Raw genomic sequence first — 21018 nt, forward strand, 5'->3', positions numbered from 1 at the left:
TTCAGACTTTCCCTGTTCTCGCTGGAAAGGAATTTCCTCTAAATAGGTTTTCTGTTTGTCTGAAAGAGAGACTGACGCTTTATTTGCTCAGGTTTGGATGAGAGAGAAGAGGACTCTGCAACAGGATCAGAAAAGGATACAAAAAGAAGGTAAACTAGCAGGATTGTTCTCTTCTTTTTTCTGGTTTCTAACAGCAGAGAGATTAATTTCTATTTTTTTTTTAATAGATGTTGGCTCAGTGGCTCTGCTACAGTTTCCAGACCAAAGAACTTGACAAATGTGATTCATTCATTGTTTTCTTGGAAACATTTAAGGCCAAACTAGTCGAATTGTCTTCATATGAACTTAAAACAGTTTTCATCTGTATGAAAATAAACACACACAGAGGTCATCTTTGGCACTATGGTGCACAAACACAAACCCTAATAAGAAGTTTGCAATACTGATGTATTTTCTTCTTTTCTTAAAATAACTATTTCTTGCGAAATTACACATATTTAAAGAACAGCTGGTACATTTATAACATGTGTCTCATGGACATACTCCACTGACATGTGTAAACATACACAGAAACACAGTATACAGGCCAAAACTAGGCAGATTTTTTTGTAATTTCTTTAGGTATTCTTGAGGAATATTTCTTTTGTTCTTCTTTGGATGTTGGCTGCCTTTTTGTTGTAGCCCTTGTCATGATGACCCCACACTGCTTCCATAATGTTGAAGTGTGGACTCTGGAAAGGTCAATCTGTGGCTGATAATTTCCCATTGTGTATGTGTGTGTGTTTTTTATTCACTGTACTTGCAGTGTGTTTGGGATCATTGGCAAGTTGTAAAACACATCCGTTGCCAATCAGATCTTTTCTGGGTGGTATTTCATGGTGCACCAAGACCTGTCACTTCTTTTGTCTTCCACTTGCTCAGCTTCCTCAAAATTGACTTTACCATGGTGAGATTAAGCCTTCAGTTATTAGCTCTCTGGGAATCGCCTTGTTGTGGCAAAATATTTTATGTCGGTCTTTGGTATTTTTTCTGCAGATTAAAATAAAGAAATATAAAACAAATTTTGTGCTTTGCCACAAGGTGCTAGTGACAAAATAACTAAAGATACATTTAAAAATTGGTTCTACTTTTATGGGTAAACACAAAACTGGGAGTTGGCACAATGTGGTACTGTACACTGGATTTAAAGTATTAGATTTAAAGTAGTCTGGGTACAGCAGAGCTAAAGATAGAATCACATTTTGTGATGTTAGAACAGAGGCCTGATACCATGCTTAGAGTCCTGGTTATCATAAAGTATTATAGATACTGTAGCAGTAATGTAATTTATCCCAATGTTTCATTTTTAACAGATATTTTTAGGTCAGTACAGATTATTTTTCCCGCTTTACATTTGCCCATTGCATTTAATTCATTTTAACTTACATAATGCCAGTTCACAAGAACAGATATTAATGAGTTTACAACTTTACAATATTAGAGAAAGAGTCCCAATGATCAAATGTTTCCCTATGAGAAAACACTCGATGGCAGTGGGGAGGAAGAACCCCTTTTTAACCTGAAAAATACCATGGGCCTCGACTGGTTAAGGTAAGAAGTGAAAGAGAAGAGAGAAAAGACGAAAGTATATTAAAATATGATTAAAGTAGTCTGTGAGTCATGAAAAACGAAGTTAAGCGTGTTACTTGTCATCACTTTACTCCAGTTTTCACATTTCTACCACGATATCTCTGTGTTGAGTTCAAGGGGTTATGTGAAAGTAGGTAAAACGGTTGTTCAAAGGAATATGACAAAACTTCCTGTCACAGTCTTTCTTCCCTCCCTTATTAACTTTCCATTTGGCAGTAAAGATGTCCTGTGCCTTTAAGAAGCTCCACACCGCTGCTGCGCTTGGCTTTTCTGTTTTTTCCACCGGTGTGTTTCACTATGGCGAAGGCATAAACAAATAGAGCGCTACGCAATGGGCAGCAAATCCCCAGTTAACGGTGAACACATCTCTCCGTCACGCCACTTCATAAGAGAGTCCTCACGGTCTTAGTTCAGTAGGCTGTGCTTTCGCTTTTTTTTTTATATTTGGTGTGGTCACAGTCTCAGATGCTGTCAGTGACAACAGCGATGAAAATAGTTTGCGTGTCCACAGTGAACACCTCAGTTGTAGCAGCAGCCGGTGATACAGGCTAGCCGAGCGTAGCTGCTCGCCCCCGGACGTTTCTTTCGCGTTTTAACGACTGAACATGGGAAGAGGAGAGCGCTAACGTCGCGACCGTCAGCTCATAACAACACAGATTTTTTTGATCCACTCTGCGAGCTTTAGTCCGCTCCTGCTCTTCAGTTCAGTGCGAGTTGAGCCGTCGTGAAAAATGTTGACAGGATCTAAAACCACGTTCAAAGTGAGACAAATGCTCCCAGACATCAAGGTAAGGTCACAACGCTCCGGCACGGCTTTGTTATTCACTGATACAGGCTTAGGTTTTTTGATCCTTTCATTTGTGACCGCTCGTTTTCCTTCTTCTGTCTTTCTCACACTCACCACGGAGCTTTTCTACACTTGTTTTGGGCTCTCTCCTGCAGCATGTAGCTTCAGTATGAATGGTGCACGCAATTATCGCCTTGATTTCTGGTTTTTTTAGAGCAGGTTTGACCTCTTTAAGTTGATCTCGCAGTGCTATAACTCATCAGCACTCCTTGCGTGATTAAACACCTCACAGGCCACAGAGCAGGCAGTGTCACCATGCAGGAAACACTGACCGTCATTCACCAAACTGAGCTATAAATGTACAGTCATGTAGTCAGGTTGCAACCAAAAATCTGCAGTCCCTGCTCAGAGGTTCTTCAGGAGTGTTCACCGCTCAGAGCTGGAGCTTTGCAGGGGGGGAAACGAGCAAAGGCTGCCTCTGCTTCCCACTGTGGGGATAACAAGGAGATTTATAATTACAGTAAGGGTACATCGTGTCACCATCGTTGGCTGCACACCTAATTAAAGGCCAGTGAAAGGATGGGGAATCTTAATCACCTCTGGGATTCTGGTGTGGGGATTAAATTGTAGCACATAAAGACAAACGGTGCAGATGGTCTTCATCATTAACGTCAGAGAGCTGCGTTTCAGCCTGCTTTTGTTTACTATTAAAGGTCACCTACAGGGGTGTGTCCACAGATTGGGACATGAGGTGGCCACAGGTCCATCCTGAAATATGAATGTGCCAAAAGTGCTGTAGATACGGGCGTTACAGAGGGTTTTATATATAGAAAAAAAGAAATTACCTTTTTCTATCTATATGACTACATTATTATACTTACCTTATTATGAATCCAGTCCTGTCGGGGCTGTAAGGGGTCTATTTGTTGCAGTTTCTGTTTTAATCCGTTTTCAAAAAACACTTTTTACCTGGATTAATAAAGGACATATAAAAGTCCCTTTGCCCAAAGCTGATTGCAGCTTCTGGCTTGAGATATGTTTGGGATATGCTAGAATAGGTTATTTCAAATTCTGTATTATGCAGCTTTTTACTTCTAGTGCTTTGGACATAAATAGTGCATTTTGTACTCAGTACCTTTTATTCGAAAGTTTAAGGAAGTTGTTATTATTTTGCAGATTTTTAAAAATATCAATTTACTAGTATATCATTAATTATAGGTAGCTAAAACGACATTAAAGTACTGTACAGATCAGTAATTATGATCCAATGATGTAATTTAGATCATTCTGAATAATGAGTACTTTTACTTTAGGTAATGCATGTTGATCCTGCAGCCTTGAATCACTTTCTTAAAAATACCAGACTTTTACTTGAATAACTCAAGTACAGAGTCCAAATATGTGTTTATCTGCTTTACAAAACACGTTGTGTGTCCACTTTGTGGTGAGAACAGCCATTAATTGTGCAGGGTGTTGCTATATCTCGTGTACAACCAACATGCAAAATGTCATGTAGCCCATAAGCATGTTGTTTATCACAGAATGCTTATTTCCTGTTGCAGTATGACTGTGACTCAAAATTAGCATGTAAACACCTCCAAGTCCGCACTCTTATCAAGCGTTTGAAGCTTGGGGCAGATTAGAGAATGAATGAGTCAGTTTCTTTACGTCATGGTGCTGGAAATATGCTCTTCAATGAAAACTCAAAGGCTTTGCAGTTTAGCATCGTTGGGCTGATGGAGCTGATTAAAGGTTGATCTGATTAAATCTCTAGAATGAGCTTGTTAACATATAATGCCTGGAAATGGCAGAAATGGCAGCAGAATTGCACGTTAAATGGCAGACTTCCTGTTGTGTTCAGATGATGGCTATGTCTTGGAATTTTACTTTTGCACACATGTATGCAAAATACAGCTCTGGGGCTACTTTGTTGAAATTTTGTCGGGGTGCATGAACTATGTAAATTTCCAGCACTTCTGATGCGTGTGCAAAATTTGTGTTTAGGAACTCAAAAATGGGATTTCTTTCTCTCTTTTTTTTTGTTTTGTTACATGCATAAATAATAAAAAAACGGAGCAATTCCATCATAATTTATGACTGTCACAAAATCAAAAGCCGCCTCATTTGGGAAACGCTGGTTTTAGTCAACTAGGTCAATTCTCTCCACTGTATTTAGTTCTGGCGAAATATTTTGGCTTCCTGTGGCCCCCTTCCTCCTTCTTTGGTCTCTGTTGATAATTTCCTGGTCACGTGATGTTGTAATGAACGGCTTTGACACAGTAAAGGTAATTTTTTTTTGATGCTGTCCCCATTTAGGAGCTCCAGAGGGGGTGGGGATTTGAAGAGGCCGTTGGTTTGATGTGCAGCACAAAGCTGTGCGTACACACAGGCAGTATGAATGCGTCAGGATCCGCCTTTTTCCTTCGGGAACAGACTCTTGGCTGCGTCTTTGTGTTGCCTGTCTCTCCTCGGTTATTTTCAGCAGCCGCAGGGGGAAATGGTAACAGATGCCTGTACTCTGCCCTCAAGCGAGGCTTGCATGTGGAGTCGGGTGGGGAGGTGATGTGCGCTGCACAACATCTGGCTGTCACCATGGAGACAGTGGTTTTGCGGTTCAAGACATTTGAATTTGATTTCCTCAGAACAAGACTTTCAGGAATCATCACATTCCCCCCGCCTGAACCCCATGTGCCTGAGATTTAGGAAATTAACGTATCTTAACTTCAGCTTCAATGCTTTTATTCATTTCATACCCTCAGCTCACTACTACTCTGAGTTACTGTAAATGTAGAGGCTGTGCAGAGGCCACCCACACACTCTTATGTTTCAGTGCCATGAGCATGTGTTAAGATTGGTTTTAAAAAACTGAATCCAACCCTGGGCTCATCTCGGACCAGATGGCTTTGCCGTTTGGACGTTTAATCTTCTTGAATCCTGGTGTGTTGCAAAAGGCAAACAAACCGTAATCACACATGGATTTTCATCAGAATTGAGATTATAAATACTTAACACAACAGTGTGACTTTTGAAACATAATGAATTTAACGTTTAAGAAAAATGAATTAAAACCAAAGTGCTTCCAGAGCACTGAATTAAATATTAATGTCGGTTTTCTTGACTTGTGAGGAGTGAGGTTCGGTTTTAGAGGATAAAAGAGCATCTCTGTGACAAAAATGAACAAAGAAAGACAGATGATAAATAATCGTTTTGTTTTTTTTCCCCCAATTATCTTTTATCTTTTCAATTATCAGCTGCTCCCTTATTTCTGAGGGGTCGCCATCGTGGATAGATTTGCATATTCAATTTGGTACTGATTTATCAACATGCACTGGGAGTGCACGGGGCTGGCTTTGTGTCTCCTACTGCAGTCTAAGTGGGATCTTTTGCTTGGGAGGAAAATGTGTTAACCAAAGGGAGTTTGTGACGTCCTAATTTATCAACTAATGCTGGCGATCTCTGGTATGAAGCTGCACTCAGAAACTGTGCTAATTAGTGCAAATATTAAATTTAAAAGTTGAACCAAGAAGATTGAAAGATGAAAGTCAAGGTCAACTTTATATTTCCAGCACATGTAAAACCAGCGTTAACAAAGATCTCCTGTAATTATTAGTGCAGTTTTTAAGTGCAGCTTCCTGTCTAAGGTTTAATTTGACTTAAAGGCTGAAGAGTAAAAATTAATCTTGAGCAAAGACTTAAATGTAGGAGTAGTTTGTGAATTTCTAAAGTGAATTTAATCATTCCACAGATTTGAAAAAGCTCCCTCACCTCTAGTTTAAAGTCTCAGTTTCAGCTCAGTGAAACAGAAAACAACAGCAGCGCTTAAATGCTACAAGGATGCGCAGGCCTGCATCTTGACAGAATAAAAGGCATATTCAAGCTTGTTTTGGCTGCGCATTCCCCCTGAGTTCACTCTATCTGCATCTCCCAGCCAGCTTTGAAGCAGTCAGCATGAAAGGCACACACCACAAAGCTCCACAGAATCAAAAATGCCAGAGGACGGATCATCTGAGCGCTATTCAGAGTGGCTTAAGATCTCAGCCCCGATAGAAGTGGGCCAAAGCAGTACAGTCACCCACACCCGCTCCCACGGGGCCCCGGCAACACATTCATCACTAGCCTCTGTGCTGCAGATGCTCCCACGGCTTAAACAGAGCATAACAATGGGTTCCTCTTAACCCCACAGCAGATTTATGGTCCGGTTAGAAGGGGTATTGATCTGGCATTGGGTGATAATTAACTAGCGGCACCATTCGCTAACGGAGAGGCTTGGCTTGTAGAGGCTCGGTCGTTTGTCTCTTTGACTGTATGGAGTGACTGTGATAATGTCACACACGAGTGGTGAACTGTCACACTTGGATAATGTTCAATATCCAACGCTGGTATTTCATTTAAGCCATTTGAGACATTAATCTGCTAGAGAGAGACGAGAGAGTGCTGCAGAGACCAGGCGGAGGATGTGCTGCTGCTGATGGGCACGCTGGCCACTGCGCATCAGACTTATAACCTTTAAGTCACCGAGTCATCTGTCTAGTGGCCATGCAGCCCTCCCCTCCCTTAAATGAAGAGTGTTGTCAGGGATCCTCTGACAGGAAGTGTAGCGACTGATGACATTTGCTGTCAGATTTCATTCAGGGCTTGTGACAGGGCTGCTTCTGTCGTTTGTTCATGTTTGTCTGGTTTCTATAAACAGATATCTGCACAGAGAGATGTTTTTGGTACTGGAGGCTTTCTGGCTTTGCTTTTAGTCCATGTATTGATTGATCAGTCCATTTGGGTGGGTTTTGCTTGCGTGCAGATAATCCTTCAGTGTGATGAGCCCATGACAAACGTGTTTGCAGAGATTCAGTCATGTAACTAAGAGCTATTGTCTGAGTCATTTTTCCTTTTCTCAGTTATTAATCCATTAGTGTGGATTGATTAATTGATCATTTTTAATTAAAGATGTGAATGTGAGTGCGAATGGTTGTCTGTCTCTCTTCATTAGCCCAGCTGTTGCTAACATAGGTAACTTGTCCCTGTCCTGTGGTAGCTGGGATAGGCTCCAACAACTCTGAAGTGGATAAGCGGGAGAAAATAGATGGATGGATTATTTTCTCGTACTTCATTCAAACCTATGACTGAAGCATGGAACAGGAAGTGTATCTGCTGACTCCACAGAAGGATCCTATGATTGCTGCGCTCAGAGGTTGAGTCGTCAGAAGTTACCTGGTATCTGATCATTGCTAAGTTAGTGGCATACGGGTGATGGTGACTTAAGAGGTGAATCTTATTGATCTGGTAAAATGTCAAGGACTATCAGTGTTTGTCTAAAGTTGGCATTTAATCTCACAAATCTGTTGACTGCTCTGCTCTCCCATCATAACCAAAGCACTGTTTTCATTTTGTGTGACCTTTGAGCCTCACCGTACCGATCTGACAGTGTGTCATTGTCTGACAGTCTACCACAGCCAGACGGGAATAATGTAGAGGTAGATATAGTGAGAGACCATCTGTGTTCTTTTTCTTTTTTATTCAAGCTGAGGGTCAAAGTTCAAGACACATTACAAATCGTAGTGGAGACACAATGGTTTGTTTAAACCAATTACCAACCCGCAGTTCTTTCCAAAGTACAACCGATAGCTGGAAACATTTAACATTAACCTTTGATCGAAGCTCCAGAGTTCACCGCAGTGTCAGGGCATATCTGCACATGATCTTAGTAAAAATGTGTAATCATCGCTTTCTTGGCTAACTGTATCCGTTGTGTAAATTAGCGTTACATTTTGAAGTGCACTGGACATCAGGGCTGGACATCAGCCACAAGTCAAGCGTCAAACATTTTTTAGTTACCGTCCCATTAATGGTAAAAAAAAAAATGTCCTGTGACCGTTGAAATTGAAGTTGTTGGTCTTTCTTGGGCTGCTCAGTTACATCAAAAACCATAATCTCAGTTTAAATGTAGCTGATATTGGAGACAGTCAGAGGCAGCTGCTGCCTTAATGATCCTGATCACAGGTTAATCAATGAAACGTTTCTTGGAATTTACTTGTTCTGTGGAAAGATCGTCTTTCCAGCCCGAGCTCTACTAAACTGTGAGTGAGTCTGAGCTGTTATGGAAAGATGGAGGCGTTGCTGTGAAGGAAGGAGTTGGTTTGATTCAAAAGACAAGAGCTTCATATTCATGAGTGCAGAAAAGGAACAAATTTATCCTGATTTAATAATGATTTCGAACAAAAGTCACAATTTGAATAAAAATTAAATTGGTTGGCTCAGCTCAGTAAGTGGGGCTTGGGCTTGGTGAAGTGAGATTTGCTTGTGGGAGGACTTTGACAGTGCATCCAATTGTATGCATATGGTTTGTTATGGTACTTGCTTTGTGGGGGCCGCTGTTTGATGTAGGAAATGCATTCCTGGTGCAGGGACACCATAAACACATCGTTATTATCAGTGTTTTTATGTCTACACTGACAGTGTTTTTATATATATATATATAACAAAGTCTTGTTAGCAGACAGTCATGATAAAAGATTTAGAATGATTGCTTCAAGGTTATCTACAGAAATGGGTTAAACTGGATGTTCACTATAGGCCGATGCATCAATTTCCACATTAAATATTAAATATTAACCACTAGAATGCCCAGCTCATTAAAGATTGATAAATATTGATGTATAATTTAATATATTTAATAAACAGTTTCTCTAATTTCTGTGTTTCCTTTTATTAAGATCAAATGGAGCTTTGGCTGAAATTCTGCTGTTTGTCAGCATTTAGTAAAGGCTTGGTGCATTTCCACAGAGGTTGGTTGCCCTTCAGGTTTTTCCTTTTGAGTGTGATTCTATCAGATCTTTTGCTTCTGTGGTATCATCTACAGTAAAATATCACAGGTCTAGCTCTAAAGCAAATCCAACGTTCTGTTTTATGTCTGCCGAGAAAAACACTTCAAAGTGGTCCCTGTTTAGCAAAACTGCATCACGTCCTGATTTTTCCTTCCGAGTCACAATGCCATGTGACTTCCCTCATTCATGCAAGGAAATGAAAAGCACAATATAAATAAACAGGCTGTGGGAGAATGGTGGCTAAAAGCTAATGTGCGTGTGCTATAAGCCAGGCATTACACAGTGGGGGTAGCTTTCAAAATAGACCCAGGATTGTTCATATTAACAATAGAGTCCAAATTTTAACTGTATGTTTTGGTAAAAGATTGCAAATAAAATTCCTTCTCCACCAACTGAGGATATTTAACTTCAACATCATTGTTTTTGGACTGGTTAGATCGCCATTCAAGACTTTTGGTGAAGCAGAGACTCCTCAGAGTGATGCAAATTAAAATAATTTTTAAGATGCGGTAAGCAGTTTAAATATAGGGAGTGAAAATGGAACATGATGAGATGTATGTCTACCAAAAAATAAGTTTGTTCCCTCGTGATTTTGGCCACGTGTTTGGGGAAAGAAGTTTGTTCCAGACCCAGGAACAAGGCACGCTTACTGCAGAAGTCTGGCTGCAGTAGCAAAGGGAAGCCATGAGCAATGGAAACTGCAATAAGCCCTGGCCACAGTCCCCGAGAGTAAGAGGGAGGGAGTTTGAGGAGGGCAAAAGTGGGGCAGAGAGGGAGACGGGTGGGGGTGGGCAATGAAAGTGATATAGTAGGGTATTCAAAAGCCACACAATGAAAGCAAAAGGGACATGTCAGCAGAAACACGGCCCTGGAAATGTGGTTTTTAAGTGACACGTGAGTCCGAGATTTAAGGGCGGCCTTACTGTGGTCAAAGTATGTTTAAGTTAAAGTAGACATTATCTCAGTTTTCCTTATCTCTTCCTGATTTGCCTTGGTTGTGCAAAACTTGCTTGTGAAGGTTAAATTCTCTGCATTTCACATGTTCTAAAAGTGGGAATCATTCATTCCTCTCCTCTCGTATCACAGCCGGCGCTTCACCTTGTGTTTTGCTGTTATTAAAGTGAGTTTACTCGCCTTTCGCGGTGAGGACATGTAGACTTGAGAAATAAATGAATATCTTTGATGTATTTAAAGGGGAATAAGGAATCCAGCTGTGGGTTTTCTGTGGGTGTTGATGGAGAGACAGAAAGAATGTGCAGACATTTTAAAGCCAGATGGAAAAAAAAAAAAAGAACAATGCTCTGGCACAAACGAAGGCTTGTAAAAAAAACTTTAGTGTCCTAACTTTTGTTTTTCTCTAGCGAGGTCTCCTAGCAGACAGTTTTATTCATTTTAGTTTAGCTCGTAAAATGGGTGAAAATAATCATATTTATGATCTTTTGGAAAATATTTGCAGGGAGAACTGCAATTAGCTGATTCCTGTTGTTTTATTAGAGATTTAAGAGTCTGGATTTTGATTTCAAAGCAAGAAATTTTCCAACTTGACATCATTAAGTGCTCGTAGTATTTTATTGTTCTGTTTTCAAAACGTCACCAAAACTTTGAGTTAACAGCTACAGTACACGTGCACACGCAGGAGTTCTTCCTGCTGAAGAAATGTCAAAAGGTTTCGGGTTTCCTGAGGAAAAACACCACAGCTGTGATCAAAATATTTACCTTTTTGTGAATAATAGGAACATGCATGTTAATCAAAATAATACCGATAATAAATACTCTTTGACTTGATTATATGGAAAACAGTTGCGCTTACACGCACAGCAACTCCCTGAGCACTCAGTTTGAGCCAGGAAAAGCCTGGCAATAAGACAAGCAACAGGTTTCATTTACTCACCTTAAAAAGTAGTGAATCTGATAACACGAAAACGAAAAACCATGTGAGGCTTCATTAGCTCAGGTATAAATTTAATATTTTTTATTAAATGACCAGAAATAACAGGAAAAGGGTAAAACGGATAAATGGGCCTCCCAAAGGCCGATTTTGAATCAGGCAGTGATGACTCTGGTATATACACAATACATCTTAGTGTTCACCAAAAGAGGCTCTGGTCTGCCCCAGGACTGGGTTTTAATTTAATTGAAGCCTTATAATAAACTGTTGTTGGTGAAATGGCCAAAAATAACAGGGAAAGGCAAAGATTTCTGTGAAGTAAGCAAAGCTTATCCCCACAAAGTCAAATCACCAGCATTGTAATAAAAATACTTCTAACCAGTTTTTCCACAATATGTTTCTGTTAACGCAGTAAATCTGTGTAAGTTCACAGATTTACTGCCTCGATTAAAAACACAATATGTCGCGTAAGCGTTCGTAGCCACACCCCCAAAGGCTAACATGGAGCCGTGCACACATGTTACATACGCATGGATTTAAAAGCATCGGTACCAAGCAGCACAATTTGTGGGTTTTTTACTACAGAGACAGCCAGACGCTCTCGCAGAAAGACAGAAAAGTCAGAGCCATGATGTGTGATTTTACAACCTTCACAGGGAGCAAAGGTCCTCTTTGTCAAGCGCTCCCAGTTTCTTCTTTTCATCAAGGCCCACAAAGCTTACAGCGTCAGGTTTTCACGAGCAGGCCGCTAAAACAGAATTCACCACACTGCAAAATTGTTAGCATAACACAGGCGACTGAGTGGATTCATTGTTATTGTTCGCGCCTCCTTGCTGACTCGGAGTCTTTTCACGATAAAGCCGGTGCATTAAACGGTGATTAATAGTTTCACTGTGCGCCAAACGCAGCCAGAAGTGTTTGGAGAGAAATCTGAGGCTCTGCAATGTAAATTTGGGCCTTTCCTCTGTTTCTGTACCATTTTAAAGCTTTCTTTGCCACCTGTATAATCATACCATCCTCTCACATTGCAGACCTCGGCTTATTATGGGCGATAAATGTAAATGGCCTTCACAAAGGGGGGTTAGTAGCAAAGTTAAGTGGAAGCATGTGTGCTAGTAAGCTCACGGCCTGATTATAGAAACCTCAGTGGCTCTGTGGGCTTGGATTCTGCTCCCAGTCCTGCTCAAGTACGTGAGACCAGAGAAAGCAGGAACAAACAGAAAAGCAACATGGAAATTAAGAATCATGGGACTTTGTGCGGTTGGCTTTGTTTCTTTGTCTTTGAAAACAAGTCCACTGAGACTGAGAGTCAGACTTTAATGAGGGCGTCGGCCAGAGCCATGGTTTAAATGTAATCAAGGCCGGAGGTGACGCGATGCTCCCACCAGGAGTCGCCTCGCTGTTGTTTTGTCTGCATTTGGATTTCTCGTGTAAACAGTTTGTGGTCGAGGTCAGAAATAGATTATTCATTTCAAAAGTAGAAAACTTTCATTGCCAGTGTGGTGTTTAGGGTCTCTGTAAAGTGTTGGTGAGGAGGGTTATTTGCTTATCTGATTTGATGAACTCTGTGGGCTGAGGAGCTGGTTGGTTATCTGAGCAAATATGGGACAAAGGTTCATTTCAACTAATGAAGGGGTTAAATATAAAATGAGCCTCGTACGTGCAGGTATATTTTTACGTTTGTACAGAGCTTGTTTGGCTTTCCTCCTATTAAATGATGTTTATGTCTGCTGTCTTTGCCTTCAGGAGAGGATGCTGAGTCAGACCGGGGTAAACGCGAGGAGTCGAGATCTGTTTGGGCTCCGATGCCTACCAGGTAAGATTATGCTTTTACAAACTGATTTTGTAGTTATGTCTAAAGACATCATTGAAATAGTCACTAGTGTGGATGGCCAAGTAATCTGATTTGACTTCCAATTAGGATTTTTTGCTTTTTTACAAAAACAAACATTGCATTAATTTTCCTTGTTTGGTTTTGTTTTATAAAGCAGATGCTCTGTTTTCCTTTGCAAATGTGTTTGGAAGTTGGATGAAACACGGGGGGGGGGGCCCTGTGTTTAAATTTTGGATCCAGTCACTAGTTTCAGATTATTTTGGATAAAATATAAAGTTCACTTTTGAAGTTTTGCTAATTTTTAGAGTCACAAAATTGGATGTGTCAGTTTGATGCTACATAATGCAAACATCACTGTGATGCCTTCCATCTTTTACATACAGGCTCTTTCCTGGACTTGTTTTGTTTCTATGATTTGAAGAAAAAAAAAAAGAAACAGCTGCAACATTGAGCCTGAATCCGAACCACATGTTTCCCTCCCCGTGTTCTCCTCTGTTTATTCATTTATGTTTTTCACCTCAAATCTGCTGAATACTCGTATTACAACGTCATTTGCTCTTGTCTTGCTTTGGACTGATTAAAATCTCTGTCAATTTAGTCAGCACAAACTCCACAATGATTTTCCCTGTAGCTTCAAGGTCAGTAAAAATATCTCCACATAAAGCTGCTGCTGCTGCTTTCATTGTTCTCTTCGGGTTAAAATTTCCATATTACACTTGTAGCCCCGCCGGATGGAGGAATGCCACAGCAGGTGCTTTGCCTTTGATGTAGGAAAACATCTGCAGTGGAAAAGGTTGAAACACACATGAGAGAAATCTGTAAACCTCTATGAAGAATAATACAATACATTAGATGAAATCAGAAAGTCAGGTGGCTTGAAATGTGGTCAGACGGAAGCAGGAAGTGCTTTAGTTTCGCACATGTAAATCAGTTCCTGATGAAGATAAAGCCCCTCGTCCTTAAAGCTGCTGTGATGTCAGTGATTTGGGAGCAGTGATGGTGCCTGTGAGTTTCAGCTCATGCTGAGCAGTGTAGAGAGTTTTGTGTCATATGGGTTTCAGCAGATCTATGGTGCACTTACACAGGAATTTAATCCTTTCACAAAACAAGTGTTGCATATTACACTTCTTCTTCTTTTTTTATATATAGCAGATGTTTTTTGGAGATATAACCTTACATGTGTCAGCCTGAAATCACTTTCTTGTGCCCTCCTCGGCTGGTAAAACTCCTGCTGTGGAGAGAATTTAGCCTTCTAGGTTTACCAGAGGTCAAGCCTCTTCCCGAGGGATAATCTGCTGACCAGTGCAGGACTGCCGGTATACAGTGTGGGTTATTCCCTGAGCCAAGGCCTGCTCATATTCTTGTGTCAGCACTGGAGGTTTTCACAAGAATGGCAGCAGATCACAGTTCCTTGATCTGACGCAGGCTAATCTTTAACGCTGCATATCAGCAGCTTCTCCCAGCTCAGCATCCCAGAGCAGACTGAGTAGAAATGTGTTTGCATGTGTGAGCTGTTTGGGAGTTTATGAGGTCAGGAATCCTATTTGACCCTTTTCAGGTTCAGTGTGTGTGGAATGTTTTGTCCAATTCTTCTCGGTTTTTGTCATTTGGCTCCTTTTATTTTTCAAAGGCGCGATAACAAAGCTGCTAAAGCTAACAGCAGCAATTGCCCTACAGAGCGCATTGACCTGAACCACAGGTCTAATAAACTTAAACCCCTATCAAGTACTTTTTAACCTATGTGTAACCGCTAGTATAAAAGTATATTTATCCTGAGTATAAAAACATATTAAATACTGCACCAACCCTATTTTCTCTTTTATTGTTTTCCTGTATATGTGTGTCACTGTGACCAAGTGGAACCTTGGGGACAGCTGATGAGGTGGAAGTGACCATGAAACTGGTGTGTAAATGAGGTCAGTGTAAAGGTTGCAGTTGAATATAGGTGTGGTTTGACAACTCATTTGTGCTGGTCTGATAGCAGTGAAAGGTTTTATATAGGTCTTTTTTTAGTCTTGTGTGTGTGCATGCATCACTGTGGAAAATGAGGACCTGCTGAGGTTCAAACTGAACATCAGAATGAGGAATATAGGTGATTTAAGAGACTTTAAACGTGGTATGGTTGCTGGTGCCAGAGGGGCAGGTCTGAGTATTTCAGAAACTGCTGAACTACTGGGATTTTCCCAGACAACCATCTTGTTTACAGAGGATAGTCAGAAGAAGAGAAAATAGTCGGTGAGCGGCAGTTCTCTGATCACTTATTGATGCCAGAGGTCAAAAGTGGATATCAAGACTGCTTTCAGCTGATAGGAAGGTAACAGTAACTCAAGCAATCACTTCTTCTAAAAGTATGGAGAAGAGCATCTCTGAATACGGCGGACAGGCTACAGTAGCAGAAGACCAGTCCTGCCAGCTAAGAACAGGAAACTGAGGCTACCACTAAGATGGTAAAACGTTGACTGATCTGATGAGTCTCAATTTGTGCTGCGACATTCAGATGATGAAAGCATGGATCCATCCGGGTATCAGTGGTTCAGGCTGCTGCTGGTGGTGTCTGGGATATTTTCATGGCACACTTTGGGCCCGTTATTACCATCTAAGCATAATTTAAACAACCCAGCCTAATAGCTGCATCTAGGAGGTAAAGTGCCATGTCACGAAGCTCGGACCATCTCAAAATGGTTCATTGAACATGCCAGTAAGTTCACTGTGCTCAAATGGCCTCCCCAGTCACTGGATCTCAGTCCAACAGAGCACCTTTGGGATGGATTCACATCACGGATGTGCAGCCAGCAAATCTGCAGCAACTGTGTGATGCTGTCACGCCAACATGGAGCAAAACCTCTGATAAATATTTCCAGAACGTTGTTGAATCAGTGCCACGAGAACTAAAGTAGCTGTGAAGGTAAAAGGGGGTCCAACCCTGCACTAGCCAGGTGTTCCTGATGGTGTCCGGTGACTTTGTGCGCTTCCACTGACTGACCTTACACACAAACACAACACATTGTTTTATCTTTTTTTTTAAAGACACACACTTCCTTAATTTATCTAGCCAGCATAATTTGTTTTCCAGCAGTGAGTGTGTTTTCAGCAAACACTCACCGGACACTGCAAATGGTTGACGGCACACATGTGCACGCACACAAGCGCGCACACAAGTGCAAAGTCTATTCTTAGCCGTTAGCATTTCACTGTGAAATGTCGAAAGTCTCTCCTGCACATTTTTTTCCCCTGCTGGCTTTAAACTTCATCTCCTTCTCCAACAGCATCTTACTGTTCTCTGAAGTCTTTCTTCTCCTTCTCCACCTTCATTCCAGCCAGATTAGGAACACAGCTGTCCACAAGAACCTGCCTTATATTAATAGACAGAAGTCAGATGTGTATTTGGAGCCTTGTCATGATTTTTTTTCTTTTTCTGTTGAGATCTAAATTTTCTGTCCTAAAACTACAGACTTGGATTTCAGGCAGGGGAATTTATCCTCTGTAGAGAAAGTGTTGAGGCAATTTGTGAGAACAAGTTGACTTTCAGACGCAAAGAAATCATGAGTTAGTGTTACCGATCTGAGTGAAGGGGCTCACATTGCACCCGTCGACTCGCTCTTTCTCCCTGCTTGAATGCATACATGCAGACACTCTTCAGAAGAATGGCTCATTTGTCAACCCTCCTCATGTTAAAACCGTCTCATTGGGTCTCATGCCACCAGCACAGTGATGTTTTTGTTACTTTGTAGCCCGTCTCAAGCTGTGATTAAAAAGGGTCTAAAATATGTGTCCTCTCAAGCCAGACGCATTGATGAGCTGAAAAAGCAGTTTGTGGAATCCAAAATATATTTGCAGACATTGTCTTGTTCTGTCAGTAGTTAAAGGGCAGCATGAGACATCGATGGTGTTCTCATGTGACACCAGGACACAGGACCTCAGAAACCGAGCCGGCCTGCAGGAGGCCTAAACGGGTCAGGACAGCTCAGCAGCCATAGGTAGATCATGTACCGCTTCAATGCTGTGACTGGGGAAGGGGGGAGATACTGTCCATTCACACACAAAGCCAAGAGGCCAGGACCCCCTTCAGAGCATCTTCACAATCCCCTCTTTCCAGAGTCTAATGTTACTGTGGGATTTAAAGGCTGTCAACCAGCTTTACAGCTTGTTGATTGATGGACAAGAGACCTCAGCATCGATATTTGCATACTTGGGTTTCGATCTCGATGTTGAGAAAGGTATTAAATTTTCTTTGTGTTCGTTGCTTTAGATGGATGTTTCAGTAAAACAGTTAAAAAAATAAAAGGATTTTTCACCTTGATAGACACGATCACTATCACATTATCACATGGAACAGGACGTTTTCTGACACTGGGAGGCTGAGGATTGTTTCTGTGTCCAGTATTTTCTCTTTGTCAGTACGGATACCACTGTTTCCAAACCTGAGCTTATCCTCCCTGTTGGTTCAAGAGGACAGAAACCTTTCATTCTGCATGCGTCTAGCTGAAAATGAGAAACAAATGTGCATGAAAACAAATAAAACACACATGGTTCACATGCATCTCAGCTGTATTTTCTCATCCTCCACGTCGTTCTCTCTCATCTAAACTGAAGTTAGCGTGAAGGAAAGCCCTTCATGTGAAGGAAAGCCCCGTATGCTGCTAAATTAACACATCCAGAGGGGCCGATGGCGCGATATGGCAGCCTCGCTTCTGTCAGTCTGCCCCAGGGCAGCTGTGGCTACAACTGTAGCTTGCCTCCACCAGTGTGTGAATGTGAGAGCGAATGAATAGTGGAATTGTAAAGCGCTTTGAGGTTCTCGAAAAGCGCTATATAAATGCAATCCATTATTATTATTATTATTATTATTATTATTATTATTATTATTATTATCCTGTACTCAGTCAACAATGTGAGAAATCCTGACAGTCAAAAACTGTTTCCTGTTTGGACTGAATGTTTTTCTGCTCTGAGAATAGTCTGAGTTATTGAATATGTACTGGCCTTGAGCGTCCAAACTCCAACCCAACATTTTGTTTTGGTGAGCTCTTCCTCCTGTAATGTTTTCAAAGACTAATTCACCTGGAATGTGTAAAGCTGCTGTTGCCATCAAACAGTTTTAATGATATTTGTCTGTTACATGACGCACAGCTGGCCTGACACCTGGCAGAGTCTCAACTCTTTATAGTCTGTTTCCATCTCTGTCTGACTTTCTTTCTGGGAATTTCAATTTTACGAAACCAGTTGATGGAGAAAAAAAGAAAAAAGGGTGGAGCGGAGTGGCAAAAGATGCTGCCTCAGGCGGAGGAGTTGTATGTATCCGAGGATCTCATTCATTCATTTGGGATGCCAAGGTGAAAAGTGAGCTGGACTGGCATGTTTGTGCTGAACCTTCATTTTGAAGATCGAGTTGAGCCAGAATGCGAAGCTTTTGTTCCACCGTCAGCAACAATAATGAGATATTGCTATCGAAGGAATCGGGTTGCAGGTAGAAGCATATGAAATTAGTTTCCCCTCCTAGTTTTCTAGTTTTTGCTCTCAGTCTTGGAGACATCAGGAGGAGCCCAGGATGGATTTTTAAGTCTTAGCACTGAAAGGATCCAGCTCAGGCCTCACTCAGTAAACTGAGTGAATACAACAGATCCGTGCTAAGAGACTAATACCATACTATAATTTCATCAATACCTACACTAACCAAACTTTTCCATTTAAAAAAATATCATGCTTTCATAGGCACTACTATCATGGAAAATGCAGAGGTCGAGGACTCTAATTAGTGGAGATGAGACCTAACAGACAGTAATGAGCTACAGCTTTCTGTGTGTTAGGGAGAAACTATCCATAGAAGTGAAAACACTTTTTCTTTTTTAACCTGCTGTAAACCTGATTTTTAATGCTAAAGTTGGACATTTTAACAGTTGAGTCTGTGGGACCTACTCAACGGCACTACTGTAGCATCATTTTCAGTTCTGGGAGGATTGATGGATGCATGGATGCATGACCACCATGACACCGCACTAGTTTTGCAAGTATTTTTTGACTTTCCTTTCAGTAGTTATGCATCACTCACTCACAGACAACTTGACAACTGTCCATAGCACTAACAGGATACTCATTAATTGTCACTGCCAGCTTGTTGAATTATGTTTTTATGTCTTCAGTTTTATGTGATTAGATTTCAAGCTGGTTAAGTCGAAGGTCTGAACCCAGGTTTAACTGTTCTTTTACGACATGTGTTACTTACATCGACTCTTTCCTTGGCTTGTATAAACTGTTACAGACTGAATGAAAGTTTTCAGCAAACCACACAAAATCCCCTAAGTATCCAATACCGATAATGATGATTTGTAATTTTTAATATAAATTGATGAATTTTGTACTTCTAAAAAACGTAAAAGTTGTTACAGCAGTTGTAAAACTGTACCTGGAGCGATTCAGGAAGAGCATAAAAGACTACTGGATTAAACTGTCTCATAAACACCTTCCCTTGTCTAGCTGACTCATGCTGGGATGAATCACCTGCTTACACAAACTTTTTAAATCTCAATAGAGAATGCAAATTCTTCTCCTTTCTCTGCAGGCGTCTCAAATCTGCCAGCTACACGAATGTTTTCGGCTCTGCTGCTCCCTGGAGTGATATTAAAAAGAGGCACGCAAAACCCCAGATTGTCTCTTTTAAAGACTCGTGTTCACTGCCCAAAGAATCCTAAATCTCTGTAGCTGGGTCATGTGTGGTTGGGTTTAATTGATAAGCCCAGCCTAGAGGGTTTTTAATGGATGCTTTTAAAGGCTAAAGGGCATAAGCATAATCACAGGGCATACTCAAAGATTTAAGCTCCTCTTGCGCAATCAGCAAATTATGGCTTGTCTTCTTTTTCTTTCTCTCGCGGCATAAATGAGGGTTTTATGTGCAAGGGAAAAGAAATGTCCGTTTCCTGTTTGTGCTTTGGTATGCTCCAAAACATTCATTAAACACAGCCAACATCTCCGCTGTCATTTTTCATATCAGGGCCGTGTTATTGCAGTTCTTTCATTATCCTGAGAAGGAATTCAGTGTTTCCTCAGCACGTTTTTCTTTTTTCAGTTTGGTCTTCCCCCATCTTTTTTTTTTTTTTTAAATTGTCTTTTGAATGAAATGAAAACATTTGCTTTGTCATGGACAAAAAGGCCATTTTCTCCACGTCCACCCAATCCCAGACCCTGTTGCTATGGAAACCCACAGTCTAACTGGCAGAGGCTTTGTGTTCCTGTGGTAGACTGTTACCTCACTGCTGTGTGTGTGTGTGTGTGTGTGTGTGTGTGTGTAATGGTTTTCCTTTGTTCTTCTTTTGTGTTTTCTTAGTGTTTCTGCACATCTGTGTTTGTGTGTGAAAGACTTTTGTGGGTGAAAAGTTTTGTTTTTGGAACTTTGTCCTGGAATTTCAGACGCTTCTTTTCTTTCTTTCCATTTACCCAGAGACATTCTTAACAGGATTACTAGCACACATAAGTACGCTGTTTAGGATGTTATGTGTTATCAAAGCTGGAAAAACGTTCTTTCCTGGGATGATTCCTGCAGACTTCTTGTCTGTGTTGCACTGAGCGACTTGTCCAGTGATGCAGTAAAAATGCAGAAGGTTTTCTGATGTAGTTCAAGCTTCTCGTCCTGATCATGTAAAGGACAAAATGGCTACAACGATCAGAGTTCTGAAGTCAAGTCAAACATGTTTAAGTACTTTGGCTTAGTTCAAGCAACCAGTGAAGTTCAATCATGTGACCATAGCCAACAGCCAAAACATGCACCGCCCCATCTTTGTATTCGCTTTTTCTTTTGGGCTGAGAAAATCGCTGCACACACTTGTTTCAGATCTATTGTTCATCATCTTGTTCTTGAAAGTTTCACAAAGCAAAGAAGAGAATGGATGGAAAATCATTTAGAAATGAATCTCATTGTTGTTGTGAAAGAATTCAAGTGTTTGTGAAATATTGTGTGACTCAGAGCTCTGACTCTACTGTTATTTTCAGATAATTGAGTGAAAGTTCCAGACTTTCCGTGTGTGTGTGTGTGTGTGTGTGTGTGTGTGTGTGTGTGTGTGTGTGTGTG

The 21018-nt window shown here is 41.0% G+C and overlaps 1 protein-coding gene across 1 annotated transcript in view; it reads left to right on the forward strand.

Moving 5' to 3' along the window:
• The first annotated feature begins 1703 nt into the window (after window positions 1-1703).
• Window positions 1704-21018, forward strand: part of mtmr11 (myotubularin related protein 11) — a 38386-nt gene continuing 19071 nt past the window's right edge. The window contains exons 1-2 of the mRNA XM_005744064.2: window positions 1704-2417; window positions 12869-12938. Coding sequence (XP_005744121.1) covers window positions 2361-2417; window positions 12869-12938 — 127 coding nt within the window. The 5' untranslated portion in view covers window positions 1704-2360. The remainder of the gene's footprint in view (window positions 2418-12868; window positions 12939-21018) is intronic.

Source organism: Pundamilia nyererei, unplaced genomic scaffold (genome assembly GCF_000239375.1).
Source record: "Pundamilia nyererei isolate P.nyererei 1_Seehausen unplaced genomic scaffold, PunNye1.0 scaffold00138, whole genome shotgun sequence".
Taxonomy (NCBI): Eukaryota; Metazoa; Chordata; class Actinopteri; order Cichliformes; family Cichlidae; genus Pundamilia; species Pundamilia nyererei.